This window comes from Lontra canadensis, unplaced genomic scaffold, assembly GCF_010015895.1.
Source record: "Lontra canadensis isolate GAN:19392208 unplaced genomic scaffold, GSC_riverotter_1.0 scaffold60, whole genome shotgun sequence".
NCBI lineage: Eukaryota > Metazoa > Chordata > Mammalia > Carnivora > Mustelidae > Lontra > Lontra canadensis.
Window position 1 is genome coordinate 9,498,855 of NW_022631054.1, and position 22,238 is coordinate 9,521,092.

The window sequence follows — 22,238 nt, forward strand, 5'->3', positions numbered from 1 at the left end:
CACTCAATCCTCCAGAGGCCAGGAATCCTCCAATGTTAGTGCCCTTACCCTTCCCTCCAGCTAACCTAACACAAAATGTGTATGGTTTCCAGAGGAGAATGAACCTTTCTCAAGATCCAGCTACACAGCATACCCCAAAGCCCATTCCTTTTGTCTCAATAAAAGACTTCAATGGCTCAGACATCCCTTCTTTTGTTATGTCTTGAGACTCTAAAACAAAGGAAAGCTGTAAAATGGACATGTCGGGCACCTGGGTGGCTCAGTGGGTTGGGCCTTGCCTTTGGCTCAGGTCATGGTCTCAGGGTCCTAGGATCGAGGCCCGCATCAGGCTTTCTGCTCAGCGGGGGAGCCTGCTTCCCCTCTCTCTCTGCCTGCTTCTCTGTCTACTTGTGATCTCTCTTTCAAATGAATAAATAAAATCTTAAAAAAATAAGATTGACATGTCTCTGAGATATTTCATGGTGACTAGTCTGTCAATTAAATGTTTAAGGCATTGACTGTGCATCCTGAATCTTGTTTCTCTGTCCCTCAGCTATCCTTCTAGGATCTCATTCTGGAGCCCTGCCCCAGCCCACCACCTTAAAGAAAGCCCTCTTCACATCCTTGTTCCTGAGGCTGTAGATGATAGGGTTGAGGAAAGCAGAGATGACATTGTAGAACAGGGCCAACTTCTTGTCCTCTTCCAGGGAGGCCTCAGAGCCAGGCTTCATATACATGACCATGGCTGGCACACAGAACATGGTGACCACAGTGATATGGGAGGCACAAGTGGAGAAGGCTTTTAGTCGCCCCTGGGCTGAACGGATTCTCAAGATGGCAATGAAAATGTTGACATAAATGACAAGGATAAGGGAGAGTGGGATCAGGATGACACTAAAACCGAGAATGAAGTCTACCCAGTCATTGACTGAGGTGTCTGCACAAGCCAGCTTTAAGACTGCAGGGACTTCACAGAAGAAGTGGTTGATCTTGTTGGGGCCACAATACGGCAGACGCATGGCAAAGACAGTATAGATAAGAGCAGAGATGACACCCCAGAGTCCACAGAAAATGACCATTAGCCCACATAGCCATGGGCTCATGATGACCTTGTACCTGAGTGGGTGGCAGATGGCCACATACCTGTCTATAGACATCATGGCAAAGAGCCAAGACTCAGTGATGCCTAGCACCAAGAAAATGTACATTTGGGCCACACAGCTGGCAAAAGAGATGGTCTTCTTCTGGCTGGCTAGATGTGCCAACATCTGAGGCACAGTTGTAGTGGTATAGCCCAGATCCAACATGGAAAGGATGCCAATAAAGAAGTACATGGGTGTGTGGAGGTGTGAGTCCAGGCAGATGAGGATGGTGATAAAGCTGTTGCCCAGAATAATCAACAGGTAGGTCATCAAGAAGGCTGAGAAGAGCAGAGGAGTTGTCCTGGGGTTGAATGAAAAGCCCAAAAGGATGAATTCAGTCACATAGGACTGGTTAGGGTCTTGCATCATGTCCTACTTCTAAATGAAAAAGAAAGGAATCTATTCAGAGAACTAGCTAAGCTGTGCACCAGGGTGAGGGTTACTGATGGGATTGGAGTAGCAGTCGTCAGTGTCCAGTTGTGATGAGACACCGTGATCCCCCTCAACATGACAGCCCATTTTATTTATTTATGTATGTATGTATTTATTTATTTATTTATTTGAGAGGGAGAGAGAGAGAGAGAGAGAGAGAGAGAGCACGCACAAGCAGGGGGAGCTGCAGAGGGAGAGGGAGAAACAGACTTCCCACTGAAGAGAGAGCCTGGTGTGGGGCTCAGTCCCAGGATCATGACCTGAGCCAAAAGCAAATGCTTAACCAACTAAGCCACCCAGGTGCCCCACAACAGCCCATTTTACCTGCTCTTGGCCACTGCCACTGCTCTCAAGAAATCTGTGACGAGGAAAGGGCTTCCACCTCAGGTCAAGGCTCTGTCTCTGACCCACCAGTAATTACCCATTTTAGCCTCTGATCCCTCAGCTGTAAAATGAAAGCGTTGGGCTAGCTGATCTCTACTTCCCCTTAGCATCCCTTCTCCTTAGTATGGCAGCCAGAGATTTAGAGATAAATATTGGCATACAGCCTCTATGCAATTTGGCAAATTACAGTGCAAGAACTTAGTTTGTCCTGTTGAAGACATCAATTTATTTTCCAGTTTAATTTTATCTTCAGTCCACTCCAGGCTGGGCCATCTCTGCTACCCACAGGCCCCCTCTCGGGCCATGGCTTGTTAGAAGGCACTGAGTTCTAAGTCCTGGCTCTATAATTTACTAAGTGAATGACCTTGAGCAAGTCCTTTACCCCACTCATGTACCCATTTGAGACTGCTTCCTTGAGTACAAAATGAAGATGATTGTCTCCTAGCTACAAGTTTGCTGTAAGACTATGATATCTATGACATATGATATCAAGGAATGACGTTTGGGCATGAAAAGCATCACACAGAAGGCCAACCATGGGGTAGGTGCATAGTGAATGTTAACTGTATTTCTGGATGGTTTTCCATACACAAAACTAAGATTCAGGTCTGAGCTATGCAAGCAAACTTCCTGAGAAGTACCCCATCATACTTGAAGCCCATAATCAATTTTCACTCTCCCAGATGCCCACTCTCTGTTGCTCCTTCCCATAACAGAGAGTATTTCTTTCTTTCTTTTAGCTTCTTACTGACTCTCAGCTGTTTCTCAACCTCCCTGAGCTTCAGCTTCTTCATGGAGAACAGGGAAAGGACAGCCTCATCAAAGAGGTGTCATCTGCATCATTGGTACTTAGGGAATGGGAGCAATCTTGATGCTGTCAATATTTTCCTTCCCCTGGCACTAATTTATCTGATGCAACCTACTTGTTCTCCAGTCTGCTTGTTCTCCTTCAGAGCATCATGAATGAATCTGCACAAGAACCTGTGTCTACATTGAACCCATCAGATGGTTTCTTGACTTTGACCAAAGGACTGCATACACTCTGAACCTCCTATATGCTAGGCACTTTTCCAGAACCTTCAGAGACATTATCCAATAGCTATCCAATAGTCAGATAGCTGGAAAATAACTATTTTTTATTAAATCCCTACCTTTCACTGAAGGGTCTTTTTTAAGTCACATTCTCTCCCCAGGGGGAAAGAGCGTGGGGTTTAGAGACAGTGGGTTCTGCTTCAATCCTAGCTCTGGCTTTACTTGCTATGTGACCTTGGGCTGCTAGCTTACTTCTCAAGCCTCAGTTTCTTCATCTGTAAGATAGGAATAAAAATACCTACCTTGCAAGCGACCCTCTTTCTGAGAGGAAATTTCCCAAGGACCCAAGGTGAGAATACTCCACCTTGAGGCCAAGAGTGGGAAACGTGCTGCCATTTCTAGCTTTTAATTTTTCACACATAGCTGAAGGATGGACTGACTCTTTCATAGTCTTATGTTAAAGCGTGCTTAACATGGTTGATCCATGCAGGGAGGCAGAGGGCAACTGGAACAAGCTGTCTATAAACCAGCAAAGTGTGCCCAAGGGTGCTGTTCCACAACCAGGATCCTGGGTCAGAAACTCAGGCTCCCTGAACCCCTGGCTCCCTGTCATCCTTCCCCTGACTCTCCTGAGGGGAAAATGTTTTTTTTTTCCCCTGGGAAAAAAATTGCCTGACTCTCAGGATTATAACCAGAAGCCCCATGTGAGGGAGAACAAAGGGAGGCATTATTATCGACCATGATGAACTGGCTTCTGTGACTCTATTTGGGCCAAAAATATAGAATTTGGCTTTTGAGGTGTAGCTTACAATATACCTCAACATTCATTCTCTTTGAGCCTCATGATGACTCTGTGAGATGTATACGATAGGGATCATTGTTCCTACCTCATAGATGAGAAACTGAGGCTCAGAGATGGAGTATATAGGATAAATGGAGTCTCATTCATTCTGTAGTAACAATAAGGTTTTCTATGTGTAGCAAAACCATAGCTAACCAGAACTCAACTAAAGAGCCCTCAATTTACTGTTTTTGATTCTTGGGGGAAAGGCAAATGTGAGGGCAAAGAATTTTGTGTTGGGCTTTTAATTTAACTATATGATATATGGGTATAGATGTGTGCACGCACACACACACAGAGATTAATTGATGGTATCTCTGAGGTGAACAAAGTCATATCAATCAGAAATGAGAAAATCTCCTCAGCTCCTTTCCCATCTCCCCACATCCTATCCAACTCCAACTTCCTATTGCTGCCACCTTCAAAATGCCTTTCACACCCACCTGTACCTCTCCAATCCTACTGCTACTAGACAGTGTCTAAACTAGACACTTGGCCCCTCTCTCTGGTTTCATTTCCATCCTGCAGCTGGGTCTTTACCCAGACCATTCTTTGCACTAGCCTCCAGAGTGCTCTTTCTAAAAGAGAACTCTGGGCCACTCCTTCCTTTCATCCTTCAGCAGATCCCTTGTCTACAGGGAAAAGTCTAAGAGAGTTAGACCCATACCCTGGCATCACTCCTTAAAGTCAGATTCAGTTTTGGTCACCAGGTTCCAAGGCAGGTTGGTGGGATCTTTGGCCACTGCAAGGGCTGAAACAGAAAGCCTCCCTGTGACCCAAGATGCCGTGTGCAGAGAGGACACATAGGAAAGAGACAGATCCCAGGTCACAGTGGGAGCTTGTCCCAGAGTTCAGATTAGGACCCAGAACCCCTGGCTACCAGCTGCTCAGCTCCTCAGCCTCTGTGCTAGCTCAAGGTAAGCCCAAGAAAACTGGGATCCTGAGGTCAGACACAGCCTGCTAGCAGCTCTTTCACTGTGTGCAATTTAATGGTTTCCCACTGTACCCTCATTACTTCATACCTAGCCCAGCGCATAGTAAGACCTAGTAACTGCTTGGCTGAATGATAAACAGACTGAGAGACCCTGGGAACCAGGAAAAAAAAGAGAGAGAGAAGGAAGAGATTCCAGATATTGTCTCTGTCCCTATACTTTCCCTTTGAGTTTATCAGAGATCTGGAGAAAAGCATCTGTGTCTGGAAATCATGAGTGCCTTGGGGAATAGTCAGGACGCAAGTAGGTTGAGGGAAAAAGAATGAGAGAGTTGGCACTAAGGTTACAAATCTCTTGTCATTTCTCTCAATTCCTGTCCTAGCCAGTAAATAAAATAATAAAACAAAAACACTATTTTAAAGACTATAATAATTTAATAATTAAGGTAGTGATTATTACTATTTAATACTTTAATAAAATATTATTCTTGTTCTTTTAGCAACTCTCTGTGGACCAGATGCTGTAACACGTGCTTTACATACACTGTAATTGGGGCGATAGCTGAAGGATTTGATAGTAAATATGGGCACCCTCTGATCAGAATACACACTCGCCACAGGAAGCTGGAGAAGCTGTACCAGCAGGTGCACAAGCTGAGCAATAGCCCTGTGCATAGCCACCCTACGAGCGGGCGTTATTGCTGAGTCCACGCTATAGGTGAGGAGAGCGGAGACACAACTTGCCCTGGGGTGACAGCTGTAGTTGACTTCAGAGCCTGGGCTCTTAACCACCAGGTGATGCTGCCTCTCGGAGCATCTCTGGTAGGAATTGAGTTGGACTGACCCACCTGGAAACAGGTCCTCCTGTTTTCTCCTCATCCCCTACTCTCTCACTTGCTCTCTTGTTTTCTGCCTCCTCCAGGGTAGACGCTGAAATGAAAGGGAAGAGAAAGAGCAGGAATCATGGCCAAAAAGCAGGGGGAGTGAAACTGGGGGCAGGCAGCCCTTCAGGCCAGGCAGATGCGGGAGGCAACAACGCCAGCCATGCTCCTAAGGCTGCTGCTGCCGGCTCTGCACACAGCAACACAGATATATGCTGGCCCTGCGTGAGCCCATGGGTCCCCTCCACTCTCCTTTCCAGGGACTCTGTCCTCCCAGCAAGGTCCAAGAGGGGAACGGGCACCCTGATGGGAGGTCAGAGGCTAGGCAGGCAATGCTGGGGCTGGCTCTTCCCACACGTCCTCCTGCTGCTGCATCCGGCAGCCCCTGGAAGCCTCCAAGAGAGCACTGCTTGTGCACAAGGGCAACCAGGGTGTTCTCTGATGGGCCCGAGGTCGTCTGCACCAGGGGATTGGTGGAATGAGCCACGGGAGCCTGGTGGGATCCAGAGAATGCTGGGAGACCAAAGACAGAGCAGGTGTAAGGAGGGGTCTGAAGTGGCAGCTCCCCAACTAAGGGCAGCAAGGAGGGACTAGGGCATAGACCAGAGACCCAGAAGCAGACCAGGAAGGATCAGTGTACACAGATGGACAGATAAGAGGACAGAGGACTATGAAGGCAAGTAAGAGTATGACTAAACTGGAAAGGGATGGCAAGTGAAGTCAGAACCTGGCTGCTGGGCTGGGCGGGGGGCCGGGGGGAGGCTTCCACCTTCACTCACCCCCTTGCCAGAGCACACTGAGCGTGGATGCCAGAAACATACAGCCTCTCCGAATACTGCAGGCAGATGCTGGCTTCAGAGTAAGACCCTGCCCATAAAACTCCCAACCCTGGTCCTCCCCTCCCAGCCAAGGAGGGCAGTCCCAGTCCAACTAAGATCTTGCGTCTAGGTTGCAGGTGATTCACCAAACCTTGGGACTGGAGGCGATCTTGGAGAATCTAATCCCGGTCAGGACATGCATTTTCTCTGCAGCCTCCCTGGCAAAGGATGCTCTAACTCTCTCATTCACATATTCCCAAGGACAGGAGGCTCACTTCTCCCAGGGTAGCTTAGGTAGCCTTGATTGCCTTTCACAAAATCCTTTGTTGTACCGAACGGAAAGCAAGTACTTCTGACATCAACGTTGTGTTCTCTAAAATACCCCTTTGCCCCTCCACCCTGCTCACAACCACCCTCCCCACCTCCGGAATCCCCAGTCTGCATTACAATGCACTAGCAGCCCTTACCCGCCCTACCTTTCCTTATGAGGGTCTGTGAGGCTGTGTGAGCTGCCTTCCTTGCCCTTGATAAGCCCTCCTGCTCTGATCAGCCCATTTTCCCCAAGCTGGAATCCTGCCTTGCCCAGCATCTCTGATGCCAGGCAGCACCCCAGCAGAGCCCTCACACTGGCAGCCCAGGGAGGGCCCCACCCTTCAGCTCAGCACCTAAGGGCTCCAGTGAACAGCCTCTGGGGAAGCAAACTGCTCTGATGAAGATCCAGGGATTCGTAGTCAGGCAGATGTGGTCCCTGTGACCTAGTCAAGCCACACAGCTTCCCAGAGCCTCAGCTTCCTCTCTGTAAAATGCACCTGTGTTCCCTAGATCAAAATAATACTGGCTATTGGGTTTTAAATTTTTATTTTATTTTATTTTTTCAGTATTCCAAGAGTCATTGTTTAACCACCATACCCAGTGTTCCATGCAATACATGCCCTCCTTAATACCCACCACCAGGCTCACCCATCTTCGCACTCCCACCCCTCTAAAACCCTCAGTTTGATTCTCAGAATCCACAGTCTCTCATGGTTCATCTCCCCCTCCAGTTTTCCCCAATTCACTTTTCCTTTCCTTCTCCTAATGTTCTCCATGTTATTCCTTATGCTCCACAAGTAAGTGAAATTATATGATAATTGACTGTCTCTGCTTGGCTTATTTCACTCAGCATAATTTCTTCCAGTCCCATCCATGTTAATACAAAAGTTGGGTATTTATCCTCTCTGATGGCTGAATAAGATTCCACTGTGTATATGGACCATATCTTCTTTATCCACTCGTATGTTGAAGGGCATCTTGGCTCTTTCCACAGTTTGGCGACTATGGCTGTTGCTGCTATAAACATTGGGGTACAGATGGCCCTTCTTTTCACTACATCTGTATCTTTGGGGTAAATACCCAGTAGTGCAATTGCAGGGTCATAGGGTAGCTATTGGATTGTATGTGTGTGTGTGTGTGTGTGTGTGTGTGTGTGTGTGTAGCCATTATGGGCCAGACACTTGATATCTGTGCAGCATTATCATCACCACTTTAGAAATACAGAAATGGAAACTCAGAGTATTAAGGAGCCTATACAGAGCTGAGATTCTGCATGTAGTTTTGTCTGACCACAGAGGCTGTGCTCCTAACCAATGCTGAACCCAGTGTCATGATCAGACACAAGGCAGACCAGAGGCAGGGAACCGTGAGGCAGCTTGTGGTGGGAGGAAGGACAGAGTCACAGGTGGAGTGGAAGGTGGTTGGCTAATGCACTCTACACCTAAGAGCAGCATTTTTGAGGGTGGGAGGCTCTTTGGGGGCTTCTTCCAGATACACCGTATCCTGAGGATAGGGAAGGAAATGGGGAAAGGGCCAGCATTTATTAAGTACTTCTATGTGCCCAGCACTTCACAGGTATCATTTCGTGCAATCCTCCAAGAAGCAATTTATTTCCACTCTATCGATGAAGATACTGAAGTTCAGGGAGGCGAAATGACTTATTCAAGGTCAAAGCAGCAAGATCCCAATGTAAGTCTCCCAGATTGTAAAGTGCCTCTAGCAACACACTCTGCTTGGGGGTGGGGGAGGATGACAAGCCAGGAGCACCCAAGTCTCTAGTCTGGGAATGGGGTCTGCCCCCAGCTTTTCTGATTCTCCTAATTTGCACACCAGCCTTTCTTCGAGTCCAAACTTGTTTCTGAGGCCTCCATGTGTGCTACAAGGTGCTAGAAGCTGAGTGAGAGACAGAGAATCCTGTTCTCAGTCAAGAGGCTGTTCCACTGTGAATTCCTTTATATCCAGAACAGTCCCTGGTGGAGTCATCCCTGTTTTCCGAGTTACAAAAGTAACCCATGTTCATCAGAGAAAAGTCATAAACAGAGAAAGGTAGAAAAAAGAAATAATTACTCTTCAGTTCCTTCCATACTAGAGAACATTTCACTGATGGCTTCCAGATGTTTCTCTCTAATTTTTTCTATGCCTGAATGATAGTAGCTTTTCCCCCCTCATCTCGTTAATAGCACACTTTGCATACAGCTTTATTGTGACAGATACTGCTTGGCTAACTGTCCATTTCCCCCTTGTTTGCTGATACAACTGTGTTCTTGCTAACAACATTTGTTTGAGGCAATCAAAGCCCAAATGACAGTGTCGTTTCTTCCTTTCCCAGAATCCTTCTCAGCAAGGACAGTCACAAGATGTAGTCCTGTCCAGTGAGGCATGAGGGAAACTCACCTGAGGAGCTTTTGTGGAAAAAAACTTCTTTTCCTAACAAAAAGGATAGAATGACAGTGATACATCCCCTTCCCACAAAACTCCATGAATACAAATGTCATGTCTGCAATTCGGCAAGTCACCTTGAGACCATAAGGACGAGGCTGAGAGAGTCACAGGGGTTCTCTCACTAACATTATCCAGCTGCAAAATATTAAGTAGCTTCCTACCTCGAAACTTCTTTTTAGTGAAGAAAATAAAATTGATTCTTGTATATCTAAACCACTGTTCGGCGGGTTTTCTGAGTTTTGTATGCAAATCCTAATGGATTAAGTACCTGCCTTTTAAAACATTTACCATTATTTGATAAACCTGTCACCATCTACTTACATATTCTTTATAACCATTATTGTCAAGCATTTATTCACCTATTGTTGGATATGTAGTTTTAATCCCATTTTTTTTCTATTACACATGATACCACATTGGATATCACCGCAATGTATTGATTTCCTGACACTAATCTATTGGGTTGAATTAGAGTTATAAAATAGAAAGATACCAGTTTCATACTTTTGTTCCCAATCAGGATGAAGTAAAAGAAACCAGAATTACTGCCCCACCTGTAATAACTAAAAACCTAGACAGATTGCATAGAATAATGTTTTCCAAGACACTGGACATCAAGCAACAAAATACAGGGATTTGTGAGAGATGAGAAACTGATGAGTTGAGCCCTGCAGTTGTCCCAGGTTACTGTTCACAAAGTGCCCAGGCTGCCACAGGAAGTGAGGACACAGAGGAGGCTAGTGGTTTCCCTGGGCGGAAGAGACAGAATTGAGAGTGTGGGTGGCTGCCATGGACTGAATGTTTGGGTCCCCTCAAGGCTCGTTTGTTGAACTCCTAATCCCTAATGGGATGGTATTTGGAGGTGGGGGTCTTTGGGAATTAACTAGGTGATGAGGTTGGAGCTCTCATGATGAGATTAATGCCCTTATAAAAGAGGAAGAGACAACAGTGTTTCCCTCCACCACGTGAGGACACAAAGAGAAGACAGCCAACGATACCTCAGCAAGAGAGCTTTTACCAAGAACCTGACCATGCTGGCACCCTGATCTTGCACTTTCAGCCTCCAGAACAATGAAAACTAAATGATTGTTGTTTAAGTCACCCAGTCTATGGTATTCAGTTATAGCTGCCCAAACTGAGTAAGACAAGGGCCAAGTTTGCTGGAGTTCGTAGAGTGGAGTACTGGAGAAAAGAGAGTTCTGGAGGCCTGCAGAGGGTCCTGTGCAAGTCTCAGATGAGCGCTGAGGAGTGGATTATGTGAAGAGAGCACCAAAAGTTGGGGAAGGGGGAAGACAAGCAGAAGGGTTAGATGGAACCATTCTCAGAGCTCGTCCAGGGCCAGGGATATTTCCTGTTCTCACTAGCTAGACTAAATTCTGCTCTCATCTTGCCCAACAAAACTTAAAAGCCAAATATAAGAGAGTCAAACTATTTACAAGTAATATAACTACGTTCTAGAAAAACAGCTTAAGAATATTTACCACGAATTCAAAAAATTTGTGACACTCAATAAAGTAAGATTCAAAATGCCTGGTATCCAGTGAAAAGTTACCAGGAATGCAATGAACTGAGAAGATACGACCCGTCATGAGAAACATTACCCAGTTAAAACCAACTGAGAAACAACACAGATGATGGAATAAGTAGGCACAGACATCAAAAAATTATATCTATATTTCATATGTTTAAGAAGCGACAGGAAAGACTGAGCATATTAAGGGAGAAACTGAAAGAAATCTAACTTCTAGAGATGAAAACTGTGTTAGATGAAAAAAGCACTGGGTGGGATTACAAAGATTAGTACATTTGACAGCATGATGATAAAAGCTAAGAAATCTCATAGTGATTGGTTTTTTTTTTTTTGAGAAGATGAATAATATTGATAATAGTCTAGCCAGACTGATCAGGAAAAACAAGATAAAACACAGATTTCCAATGCCAGGAATAAGAAAAGTAACATCCATATGGATTCCACAGATACTAAAGGGATTCCATAGATATTATGAAAAACTTTATTCCAATAAATCAGATAATTTATATGAAATAGACAAATTTGTTGAAAGACATTAATGAACCAGAGCTCATTCGACAAAAATAGGAGAGCTGATAACCACATATCTATTTTAAATTTTGAATGTGGCATTAAAACCTTTTCACAAAGAAAACTCCAGACTTAGTTCCATACAAGTTTTAGGATCATTTGTTCCAGCTCTTTAAAAATGCCGATGGTGTTTTAATAGGGATGGCATTGAAAGTGTAAATTGCTCTAGGCAGGATAGACATTTTAACAATGTTTATTCTTCCAATCCATCAATGTGGAACATTTTTCCATCTTTTTGTGTCTTCCTCAATTTATTTCATAACTGTTCTATAGTTTCTTTTTTTTTAAGATTTTATTTATTTATTTGACAGACAGAGATCACAAGTAGGCAGAGAAACAGGCAGAGAGAGGGGGAAGCAGGCTCCTTGCTGAGCAGAGAGCCTGATGCGGGGCTCAATCCCAGGACCCTGGGATCATGACCTGAGCCGAAGGCAGAGGCTTAACCCACTGAGCCACCCAGGCACCCCTATTCTGTAGTTTCTAGAGTATAAACACTTTACCTCTTTAGTTAGGTTTATTCCTAGGTGTCTTAGGAGTTTTGTTGCTACTGTGAATGGAATCGATTTCTTAATTTCTCTTTCTATAGTTACATTGTTAGCATATAGAAAAGCAGCTGATTTCTGTGCATTGATTTTGTATCCTGTCGCGTTAATGGATTGCTGTATGAGTTCTAGTGCTTGGGGGTGGGGTCTTTTGGGCTTTCCACATAAAAGTATCATGTTATCTGTGAATAGGGAGAGTTTGACTTCTTGTTTGCCAACTTGTATGCGTTTTATTTCTTTTTGTTGTCTGATTGCTGAGGCTAGGACTCTAGCACTGTGTTGAACAGTAGTGGTGAGAGTGGGCATCCCTGTTGTGTTCCTGACCTTAAGGGAAAGCTCTCAGCTTTCCTCCATTGACAATGATATTCGCTGTGGGCTTTTCATAGATGGTTTTTATGATATTGAGGAATGTTCCCTCTATTCCTATACTTTAAGGAGTTTTAATCAGGAATATATTGTATTTTGTCAGTTGCTTTTTCTGCATCAATTGAGAGGATCATGTGGTTCTTTTCTTTTATTGATGTGCTCTATCACATTGATTGATTTGCAAATGTTGAACTACCCTTGCATCCTAGGCATATAACCCACTTTGTCTGGTGAATAATCCTTTTAATGTACTATTGAATCCTATTAGCTAGGATCTTGTTGAGTATTTTGGCATCCATGTTCAGGGATATTGGTCTGTAATTCTCCTTTTTGATGGGGTCTTTGCTTGGTTTTGGGATCAGGGCAATAGACACATGAAAAAATGCTCAACATCACTAGCCATCAGGGACATACAAATCAAAACCACAATGAGATACCACCTTATATCAGTTAGAATGGCAAAAATTAACAAGACATGTAACAATAAATGTTGGCAAGGATGTGGAGAAAGGGAAGAACCCTCCTACACTGTTGGTTGGAATGCAAGCTGGTGCAGCCACTCTGGAAAACAGAATGGAGGTTCCTCAAGATGTTAAAAATAGAGCTGCCCTACAACCCAGCAATTGCACTACTGGGTATTTGTCCCAAAGATATAAATGTAGTGCAAAGAAGGTGCACATGCACTCCAGTGTTCATAGCAGCAATGTCCACAATAGCCAAACTGTGGAAGGAGCCAAGATATCCTCCAACAGATAAATGGATAAAGAAGATGGATGTACAGTGTAATATTACTCAGCCATCAGAAGGGATGTATACCTACCATTTGCATTGACATTAAAGGGTATTATCCTAAGTGAAATAAGTCAAGCAAGGAAAGACAATTATCATATGGTTCCATTAATATGTGGAATATAGGGAATAGGGCAGAGGATCATAGGAGAAGGGAGGGAAACCTGAATGGGAAGAAATCAGAGAGGGAGAAAAAACATGGGATTCTGGATTCCGGAAAACAAAGGTTGCAGAAGGGAGGGGAGGGATGGGGCAACGGGGTAACTGGGTGATGAGCATTAAAAAGGGCATGTGATGGGACAAATAATACATTATATGTTAATAAAAATAATAACTTAAAAAAAGAAGGGCATGTGATCTGATGAGCACTGGGTGTTATACACAACTAATGAATCATTGAACAATACATCAAAAACTAATGTACTACATTATGTACTACATAATGTACATGTTGCTAATTGAACTTAATTTAAAAAGGAGAGAGAAAGACTAATAGAGAGGCAGGGAAGTGTTCTGGAAGGAAGGGGCACCAGAAGGGCACAGGTCTGGGTGCAGCTTACCAGCTGTTGGCCTCAGAGGAATGGTGATGATCATGACCATGACCATTACAATGACCACAACTTCTTCCATACCTCAAACACATACCATAATTCTAGTGTCAGATGCTTAAATATTCCATTTCGCTTAGTCCTAGAACAAACATGTGAAATTCACATTTTTCTCCAAATTTTATAGTTTAAGGAACTGAGGCTTGGAAAGATTAAATAACTTGCCTGAGTAACAAGTAGGGACAGACTGGGATTTGAACTACGTTCAGGACTGAATGACAAGGACTAGACAGTTGGCACCACACAGCCTGGATCAGTAGACAAGCTCCCTTACCTGCTCAGTCATTTATGGATGTGCCATCCCCTCTGGGATGTTAAATCTCTGCTTCCTGTCCCAGAGATGCCAGATTCAAAAGTTTCATCCTCTTTTCAGGAGGAAGGAAATGACCACTCCACAAGCACAGTCCCCTCTTGCTTGAGAAGTGTGACCTGGGCGGGGGCTCCACTCTGCAGGCGGGCATCCACGCTCCTGCCTGGCTACAGGGTGTCCAGCTGCCAGCTGGGGAAGAACTAGCCTGACCCTTAATACTGCTCACTTATTGCTGTTAGTATGGGATCTGCCACAACAAAGTCCCTTCTGTGGACCAGCACTTGTGCTCAGCACCTTACATGTACCTCCTTAGTCCTCACAGCATTGCTTTCTGTTCTAAATATGATGAAAATGAGGCCCAGAGAGGGGAAGTGATTTTCCCAAGGTCACATGGCAAAGAAGGGGTAGGGACAACATTCGACCACCAATCTGTGTGGGATTTTCTTCCCTGTCTTGCCCAACCAACACTGGCTTTGTGTCTTCTGGAATTTTAGAACCTAAGCCTGGGGCAGAGAATGATGTAGAGATAAACAGTTATGAGAGAAAATATATCAAAATCTAGAACTGTATTGTGCATCACCTGTTCCCTGTGCCCTGGGTAGGGCTGCCCCATGTCAGGCAGCCAGAAGACTCATGACCGCTAACATAGACCATATTAAGTCCAAATTCAGATACATTTTGAGAGCAAAAAGGAGAGTTTGAAACAGTGACAGGAGTTAATTGATCTACAGCAGGAATAAACCAGAACTGTTCCACAAAAAACAGTGTATGAGATCACCCTACCCAATCCCATCCTTGCCTGCCCTGTCTCCCCACAATTGGAGCCAAGCACTGTAACTGAGACTTGTCAGCCCTAAAAATCTATGTTGTCTGGATGTGCTATGTCTCTAGGAACTTAAGCAGTAGATCTGAGATAACATCCAGTTTTGCTCACTGCTGGCTTGTCCAACTTCACCCTCTAAATATGTTACCAAGAGTTCTTTGTTCTTGACCTTGAGAACCTGTCCTTGAGGATGACTTGCTCTTTTCAGAACCCCTTCCAGTTCCCAGTTCTCATCCAATTCTGCCCCCTCAGGTCCCATCCAGGGTTCTGTAGACAAATACCCTTTGAACTCTAAGTATCACTTGAGCTGGATTCCTCATCACTGACTTCTAGCAAGGTTAAAAAAGTATTCCCCTTTGGTCTCAAATCCCCCAGTACCCAACCTGGACTTCATCTTGCCCTGAACTTCACCTTCATTGCCACACTCCTCAGAATTTGAATTCCACCTCGCTGGACTACACCATCACTCATAGTTGGTTAGTTCCTCCCACCCATGGGGCAGTCTCCTTTCCAGTGAGCCTTGTCCTGCAGTAGTTAATGAGGCCAAGTCAGTCTTCTGCCTTTCTCTCCTGGAATTCCATAAGGACCCAAGAGAGCACGTAGTTGGGGAGAGTGTCTTCCAAGTCGACCCGAGAAAGACTGTACATCTGTGCTGGCCTTTGACCATCTGGCACCTACATCTACAGCCTGACTGTACACACCCTATAAACCAGAATTGCACCTTGGCCATAGAGACACTGTGGGAGAATGATCTCCAATCTGGCAGATCTAGGTTCAAATTTAGACATTATCTTTATCTGCTGGGAGGTATGAACAAGCCACTTAATTCTCTTAAACTCCTGACTACCAAATGGCTTGCTGACCTTGTTGCAAGGGTGAATTGTATTATGTGTTGTGCCTAGTGTACCATATGATCAAAGTAAGTGCACAGTACTAGGCAGTTATTGCTAACGCAATAGGTTTTATAGGATTTACGCCGTAATGAGGACTGTGGCCTTGGATAATGGCAGTTATAAGGACACTAGTATTAGCAACATTTATGCTGTCCATATCTAAGCCTTAGGCACACAATCACGGGTAAGATGCTGGGAACATAGAGATACATATGCGTGCTTCTGAAGGAAACAAAGCACATCTTACTAGTACAATCACTATGTCACACAGAAACATGGCAGCTCAGCTGTAGGACTCCTCCCTCCTCTTGAATCTCAGTGGGAAGAAGTTTCAGTCCCTAGTGGAAATTTAAGAAGGATGCCAAGCTCACTAGCTCTAGGGGCCAAGCCTGAAGTGTCTTGTGGCATTAAACTCCCTGGCCTAGGCTTTCATTCAGCCCAGCGGCTCTGTGTTGCATTTACGAGCATGGACAGAGAATCCTCAGGGCTTTTCACGGATCAGAAATACACTCTCTAAACCCACTGTAGTATGAAGAGGGCCTCCATGTCTGCCAGCTGGAAGCCCTTCCCTGCACTTAATAGGGGCACTGTCTCCCCTGTAAGCCACCATGCTAAGGTGAAGGGCTGAATCCTTCTACACTGTATGAGACTAAAAGAAAGCAGGTTGTTGGCACCACAGGAGGGAAGGAGGCTACACAAGCAGAACAAGGTACTGATCATTTGTACGTGAGACTGAGGGAGGAGCTGGGGGGTTCCTTCCTTGAGTACCTCCAAGAATGACAAAGGAGCCCAGTCTTCTCTGCCCCAGCACTGGGGAAGGAGATAAGAGGGGACCTGCCCTCACTGAAAAGTAGCAGGATCTGCAGTGCACTTCTGAGACTTGCACAGGTCCCTCTCATGAGCACCCTACCAGCCCCATGCCCAGAATGGGTGCTGGGGCCCTTGATAAGGCATCCTCTTTCCTTTTGTCCACCTAAAGAACAAAGGCTGGGAAGGAACAGTGAATTGTTGGCAAGTGGAGAAAGAAGAGCAGTTTTGAATATGGCATTTTCCTAGCCCAAGTGCTTGATCTAATTGTTTCTTCATTGGTGCTTTGAGACACAGTCGCACAGTGGTTAGAGCCTGGCAGACTATGAAATCAGAGACCCAGCCCTGGAGCAGGTACCCAAAGCAGCCTGCCAGTCCCTGCTAGATAGTGTGGAGAGACCTAAAAGAGACATAGCCTCTACCTACATCCTGGCTGGGAGGACAGTACACGAAATGGATAGGGCTAGACTGGTTGAGTAAGGAGGAGGAAATCCGAAGCTGAGCCTTGGAAGTCAATGGAATGTGGAGAAGCAGAAAGAGTTACAGAAGGCATTCCCAGCAGATAAACAGCTCAATGGAAAGACAGTGTAGATCACCATGGCACATGTGGCTGATACTGAGAAAGCTGGGTAGCTTGAAAGATCTGTGGCTCAGACAGGAGGGCATCTCAACTGTCCAGACTAGGGTCCTTTGGGGCCCATGCTGTTAACATCATGGCTCTGAAGTCTCAGTGAGGTACTGGTGAATCACAGACCTGGAAATGGTTGGAGACAGATGGGAGAGTCCTTAAATTCCAGTCTAATGAGGTATGAAAACGGGCAGGACAGATGACAGTACCAGTGGCTGGTGGGTGGACCGGGAAGAAGATCACCAAGAAGCCCCTGAAAAAGCCCAGTCTGGGGTGTGGACATTGTGAAAGAAAGATTTGATCTCCTCCTTCTTTGCAGCCCTCATCATCCGGGCTTTGGGGTTGGCCACTGGCACTGCTGACCAGTCTTAATCTCTTCAAAAATTTCCCCTCAGTGTGTAAAACTCTGAGCTTCCCTAGTTCTCCTCTTTGCTTCGCAAACACTTCTGATCTAGGACCTCTTTCTTTTTCATCCAATTACTGGTGTTCCCTAAAGCTCTACACAAAAGTATGACACCATTTTCTTTTGCCCAGACAGCCTCAAACAATGTTTCCATCTTCAAGATCCCCCCCAGCACCCCGCGGCAATGAGTCCCTACAATTGTGTTTTCAACCCTGTCCTCTGGAGCCTCAAATGCTTGAAAATGCCAGGATAGCTCCTCTCTCTTCCCTCTACCCCTCCTTCCACTCAGCTGCCCATTATCTAAATGCCCAAAAGGAAGCCCTGTCATTAGATCAGATATATTTTGCATGATCTCCGCTATGGAAGAGATATGACACATGAAGGATGTGGGACTCTGAGAGACTTAAGTGATTTAGGACCAGGCAAAGAGGCTACAAGATTCAGGTGTGTTGACACCAAGTCTACAGTCTATGTATTCTCCTCTGCTCTGGTCTCACGTCTCCAACTCCCAGAAGGAATCTCTTGCTGACGCAGTCCTGGTCAGCAGACTGCCCAGCTCAGCCTTCCCCTTGATGCTCATGGCACAGGTCTTCACAGGTGATCACAGGTCTTCAGTCTGCTATTCCTGGGATCAAAGAATAACAGAGATCGTAGTTTTCTTTGGAGTGGGCAAGTCTGACAGCCTCACTTAAAAATGGGACTGTGAAGTTCACAGAAGGATATGGAGTTACCCAAGATCACACAGCAAATCAGGGACATAGTAAGGATCAGCCCTTTACTCTTCTGATTTCCAGATTCATTCCACTTGTACTAATCCCTTTATTTGTCTAGCATTTTATATTTTGCCAAATGTCTTGACATATAGAATCTCATATGCTCCTTCCCATTACTCTGTACCTGGATTCTTCATCTCTAACAGGTGGGATGACTGACACCAAAGGAAGTGAAGGGACTTGCCCAAGGTCACACAGCTGGGTAAGTGACAACCATGGGACATTCAGAAAGAGAGGAATTTAAAATGTGGTCATGGGGTAGTAACTATAAGGATTCAACAGAAAATCTTCCAGGTATCCAAGCACAGGATACAAAGGGGGATCTGGGAGCACAAGTCAGGAGCCAGAGTCACACTCTCAGTGGCTTGGGGCTGTGAGGTCTCTTCTTTGCTGCCCTGCATGTCTGCTCTATCATTTCTGCAAGGCTTCCACTTTTCCTTTCTATTGCGCCAGCTGTCCTATGGCTATGTAATCACCACTGGCTCCAGGTTGTTGGTACCTCAGGCACCCACAGCCCACTGGCATAGACATCGACAATGTTGTAATTTTGAAATCCCACCAGAGAATTGTCCTCCAGACTGGGACAGGTGTACACCTTTGGTACAATTCAGCAGTGGCCAGAAGTTGGCTAGGCCTGCCGCTACAAACATGGCTACAGAATCCCTTGCCCTTTGTGGGTGAGGATGATTTCCAGAGAAGGACCTGTGGGCCATCAGGCATCCTATGTTCTATTACAGGTATGAATCCAGATCTCCTGACTTATTTTCCAGTGCCACAGATGCCCTCTCTTCCTTTCCCTCTGCATCTCACTCAACAGGTTTGATGAAATTAGTTTGAGCTACTGTGCAAGGCGCTATGTGTGTGTGACTCAGCTTCTGTCAACTCTGTCCTCCCTCCCCCAAGGCCAAAGGCAGAACAGGGAAGTCCTTGTCTCCTTAATAGGCAGACCACCATGCACAGCCTTGGCACGAAGAACCACAGCTCTGTGTCTGAGTTCATCCTTCTGGGATTCTCCAGTGAGTCACAGGTCAGAATAGCCCTGTTCTCCTTCTTCCTTCTCCTCTACCTCATCACTCTTCTGGGTAATGGACTTATCATCACCCTGATCTACCTGGAATCACACCTCCACACACCCATGTACTTCTTTCTGAGTGTCCTCTCCTTGGTGGACGTGAGTTATGTCACTACCACTATGCCCCAGATGTTGGTTAATATGGTGTGTCCAAAGAAAACCATCTCCTGGGGAGCTTGTGTAGCCCAGATGTTTATCTTCTTGGTCCTCGGCATTGCTGAGTGTGTCCTCTATGCCATTATGGCCTATGACAGGTATGTAGCCATTTGCTTCCCCCTTCATTATCCCCTACTCATGAGCCGTCCCATTTGTATCAAGATGGTCACAGGCTGTTGCTCCATTAGCATAGCTGGGGCCCTGATCTACACCATCTTCACCATGCATCTACCTTACTGTGGCCCCCAGAAGATAAACCACTTCTTCTGTGAGGTCCCCGCTGTCCTGAAATTGGCCTGTGCAGACACGTCCTTCAATGACCATTTGGACTTCATCTTGGGTTTCATCCTGCTCTTGGTTCCGTTCTCCCTCATCCTGGCCTCCTATATCCGAATCTTTGCCTCCATCTTAAGAATCCACTCATCCCAGGGGAGGCTCAAGTCTTTCTCCACATGTGCTTCCCACATCACTGTGGTCATCATGTTCTATGGACCAGCCATGATCATGTACATGAGGCCAGGCTCCTGGTATGACCCAGAGCGGGACAAGAAGCTAGCCCTGTTCTACAATGTTGTCTCTGCCTTCCTCAACCCCATCATCTATAGCCTCCGGAACAAAGATGTTAAAAGGGCCTTTCTGAATGTACTTGGTAACAGAAGAACTACTCACTGATCCAGGATGTTTCAGAATTGTCCAGAGTAATGGGCAGACTTGACAGGGCTCATTTGGTATCATACAAGTAGGTTCTAACCAACCTGAGCCTTTCTAGGGTTGTGAGCAACCAAGTTAGGAGTGGCTGTATGAGTACCCCTAAACTGAAGGCCCCTCCATTGGCTGCCACCACCCTAATGCTTCAGTTGAGAGTTGAGGGCAAAGGCTTTCTTCTACAGTGACTATGTCATGGTTCCAGGCATTGCTTTATTGCTTTTCCTGGGTTCTCTCCTCACCTTTAGAAGTTCATGTCAGTTCACTCTGATTACAGCCAAATGTGTACACACGATTTTCTACTGTGTAAGGGATGTGGAGATGAAAATGACATCAAGAGTAGACAGGTCATGCAGAAGCAGTCTTTCCATGTGCTTACCAATAACAATCAGCATTGGTTTTTTTGCACTAGGAGCTATAAATTCCAAGCCAGAACTATTTTAGACACATCTCTGTAGCAATGTATCTAATAATTGATTTGGTTTGGACTCCGCTTGTGATACTAACTCTTCCCTCTCTAATTTTACTACCTAAATCTCACTTTAATTTTGAGAAATAAATACTTCATATATTTCATAAAATAAAAAGATATGTGTTTATGTATATCTACATAGCTGTATGCATTTATCTATCCCTATATAGAAAGGGAGACAAAGAGAGAGAGAGATACCTGCAGACAGAAATAAAAATACAAAGACCCCATTTCTCCATACCCCAAATAAATACTTAATGTTTTGCCATATTTAGTCTGAGACTTTTTATCTTTTTAAAAAAGGATTAAATAATTACAGATGCCATTGAAGGGTCCTTTGAATATTTCCAGCTCCAGGAATCAACCACTACCATTAAACTGAAGTCATTCCATAGGTCTTTAAACTTTTGCTTACAGACTATCGAACCCATAGAATTGTTCTTGTATGAGTTTGAAAATCTATAATGGTGGCATGATATCCACATTATTCTGAAGAAATTGTAACTCAGTGTCATATTTCTGACATCTACCTATTTGTTATACACAAGCATACTACATTCTCTGTAGCAAGCATTTGAATATACCACACCTCATTTATCTTTTTTTTTTTTGAGAGAGAAAGAGAGAGAGCACATCTTTTTTTTTGTTTCATTTGTACTTCCCTGGTTGCTAGTGAATTTAACATTTTTTTTTCCCCATAAGCTTCTTGGTAGTGTTGTGTAGTGAAATGAACTCAAAAGCCAGACTCCTGTGTTCTAATCCCAGTCCTACCCTTTACTAACTCAGTGGTGATGGGCAAGGTACATAACTTTGTCTGAGTCTCAGTTTCTTCATCTGTTAACAGGAAGAAAATAGTATAGACCTGAGGAGGTAGCTGGAAGGATTAAATGACGAAAAGAATTTGTCATAGTGAAAACCAAACTAAATATTCAGTGAATATGAGATATCATTTGCTTTTTCTTAATTTGCAGTTTATTATGTATTTTGGATCTTCTTTGTTTATTGTGTGCATTGAGAATATCTTCTCTCAGCTCATTGCTTGTTTTCTTTATAGTAGTACCTGTTTATTCTTAAGTTTAAGAGCACAGATGCAAACAAAAAGAAGAAAATGAAAATTACCCATTACCTTAGACTTGGTGATAATTACTGTTAACATTACAGCATCTGTATTTTAGGGTTGAAAAGATTTTTAATTGTTTTTATTAATACTTTAAAAGAAAAAGAATACAATTACTAAGCTACTATGTGTTTTCATGATTTCTTAAATGTTTTAAGCACCCAATTTTTTGGTCAGATTCTCACTTTATTTTATTTATTATTATTTTTTTTTTTTAGTATAGTTGAAACACAATGTAGTTTCAGGTATACAACAGAGTGACTCCATATCGCTATACATTATGTTATGCCTCCCACAAGGGTAGCTACCATCTGTCACCATACAATGTTGTTCCAATATCATTGACTATATTCCCTGTGCCGTGACATTTATTCCCACGACTTATTCATTCCATAACTGGAAACCAGTATCTCCCACTCAACCTCACCCATTTTACCCATCCTCCCACCTCCCTACCCTCTGGCAACCATCAGTTTGTT

General features: G+C 44.5%; 2 protein-coding genes across 2 annotated transcripts; one reads left to right on the plus strand and one right to left on the minus strand.

Moving 5' to 3' along the window:
- Positions 1-548: 548 nt before the first annotated feature.
- Positions 549-1,487, minus strand: LOC116879105 (olfactory receptor 2A12-like). The gene has a single exon (XM_032877035.1). The coding sequence runs from the start codon at positions 1,485-1,487 to the stop codon at positions 549-551; it is 939 nt and encodes a 312-aa protein (XP_032732926.1).
- A 17,702-nt stretch (positions 1,488-19,189) lies between these two features.
- On the plus strand, positions 19,190-20,137 carry LOC116879430 (olfactory receptor 2A12-like). Its single transcript, XM_032877702.1, has one exon. It carries the CDS (start codon positions 19,190-19,192, stop codon positions 20,135-20,137), a length of 948 nt encoding a protein of 315 aa, XP_032733593.1.
- Positions 20,138-22,238: the final 2,101 nt, after the last annotated feature.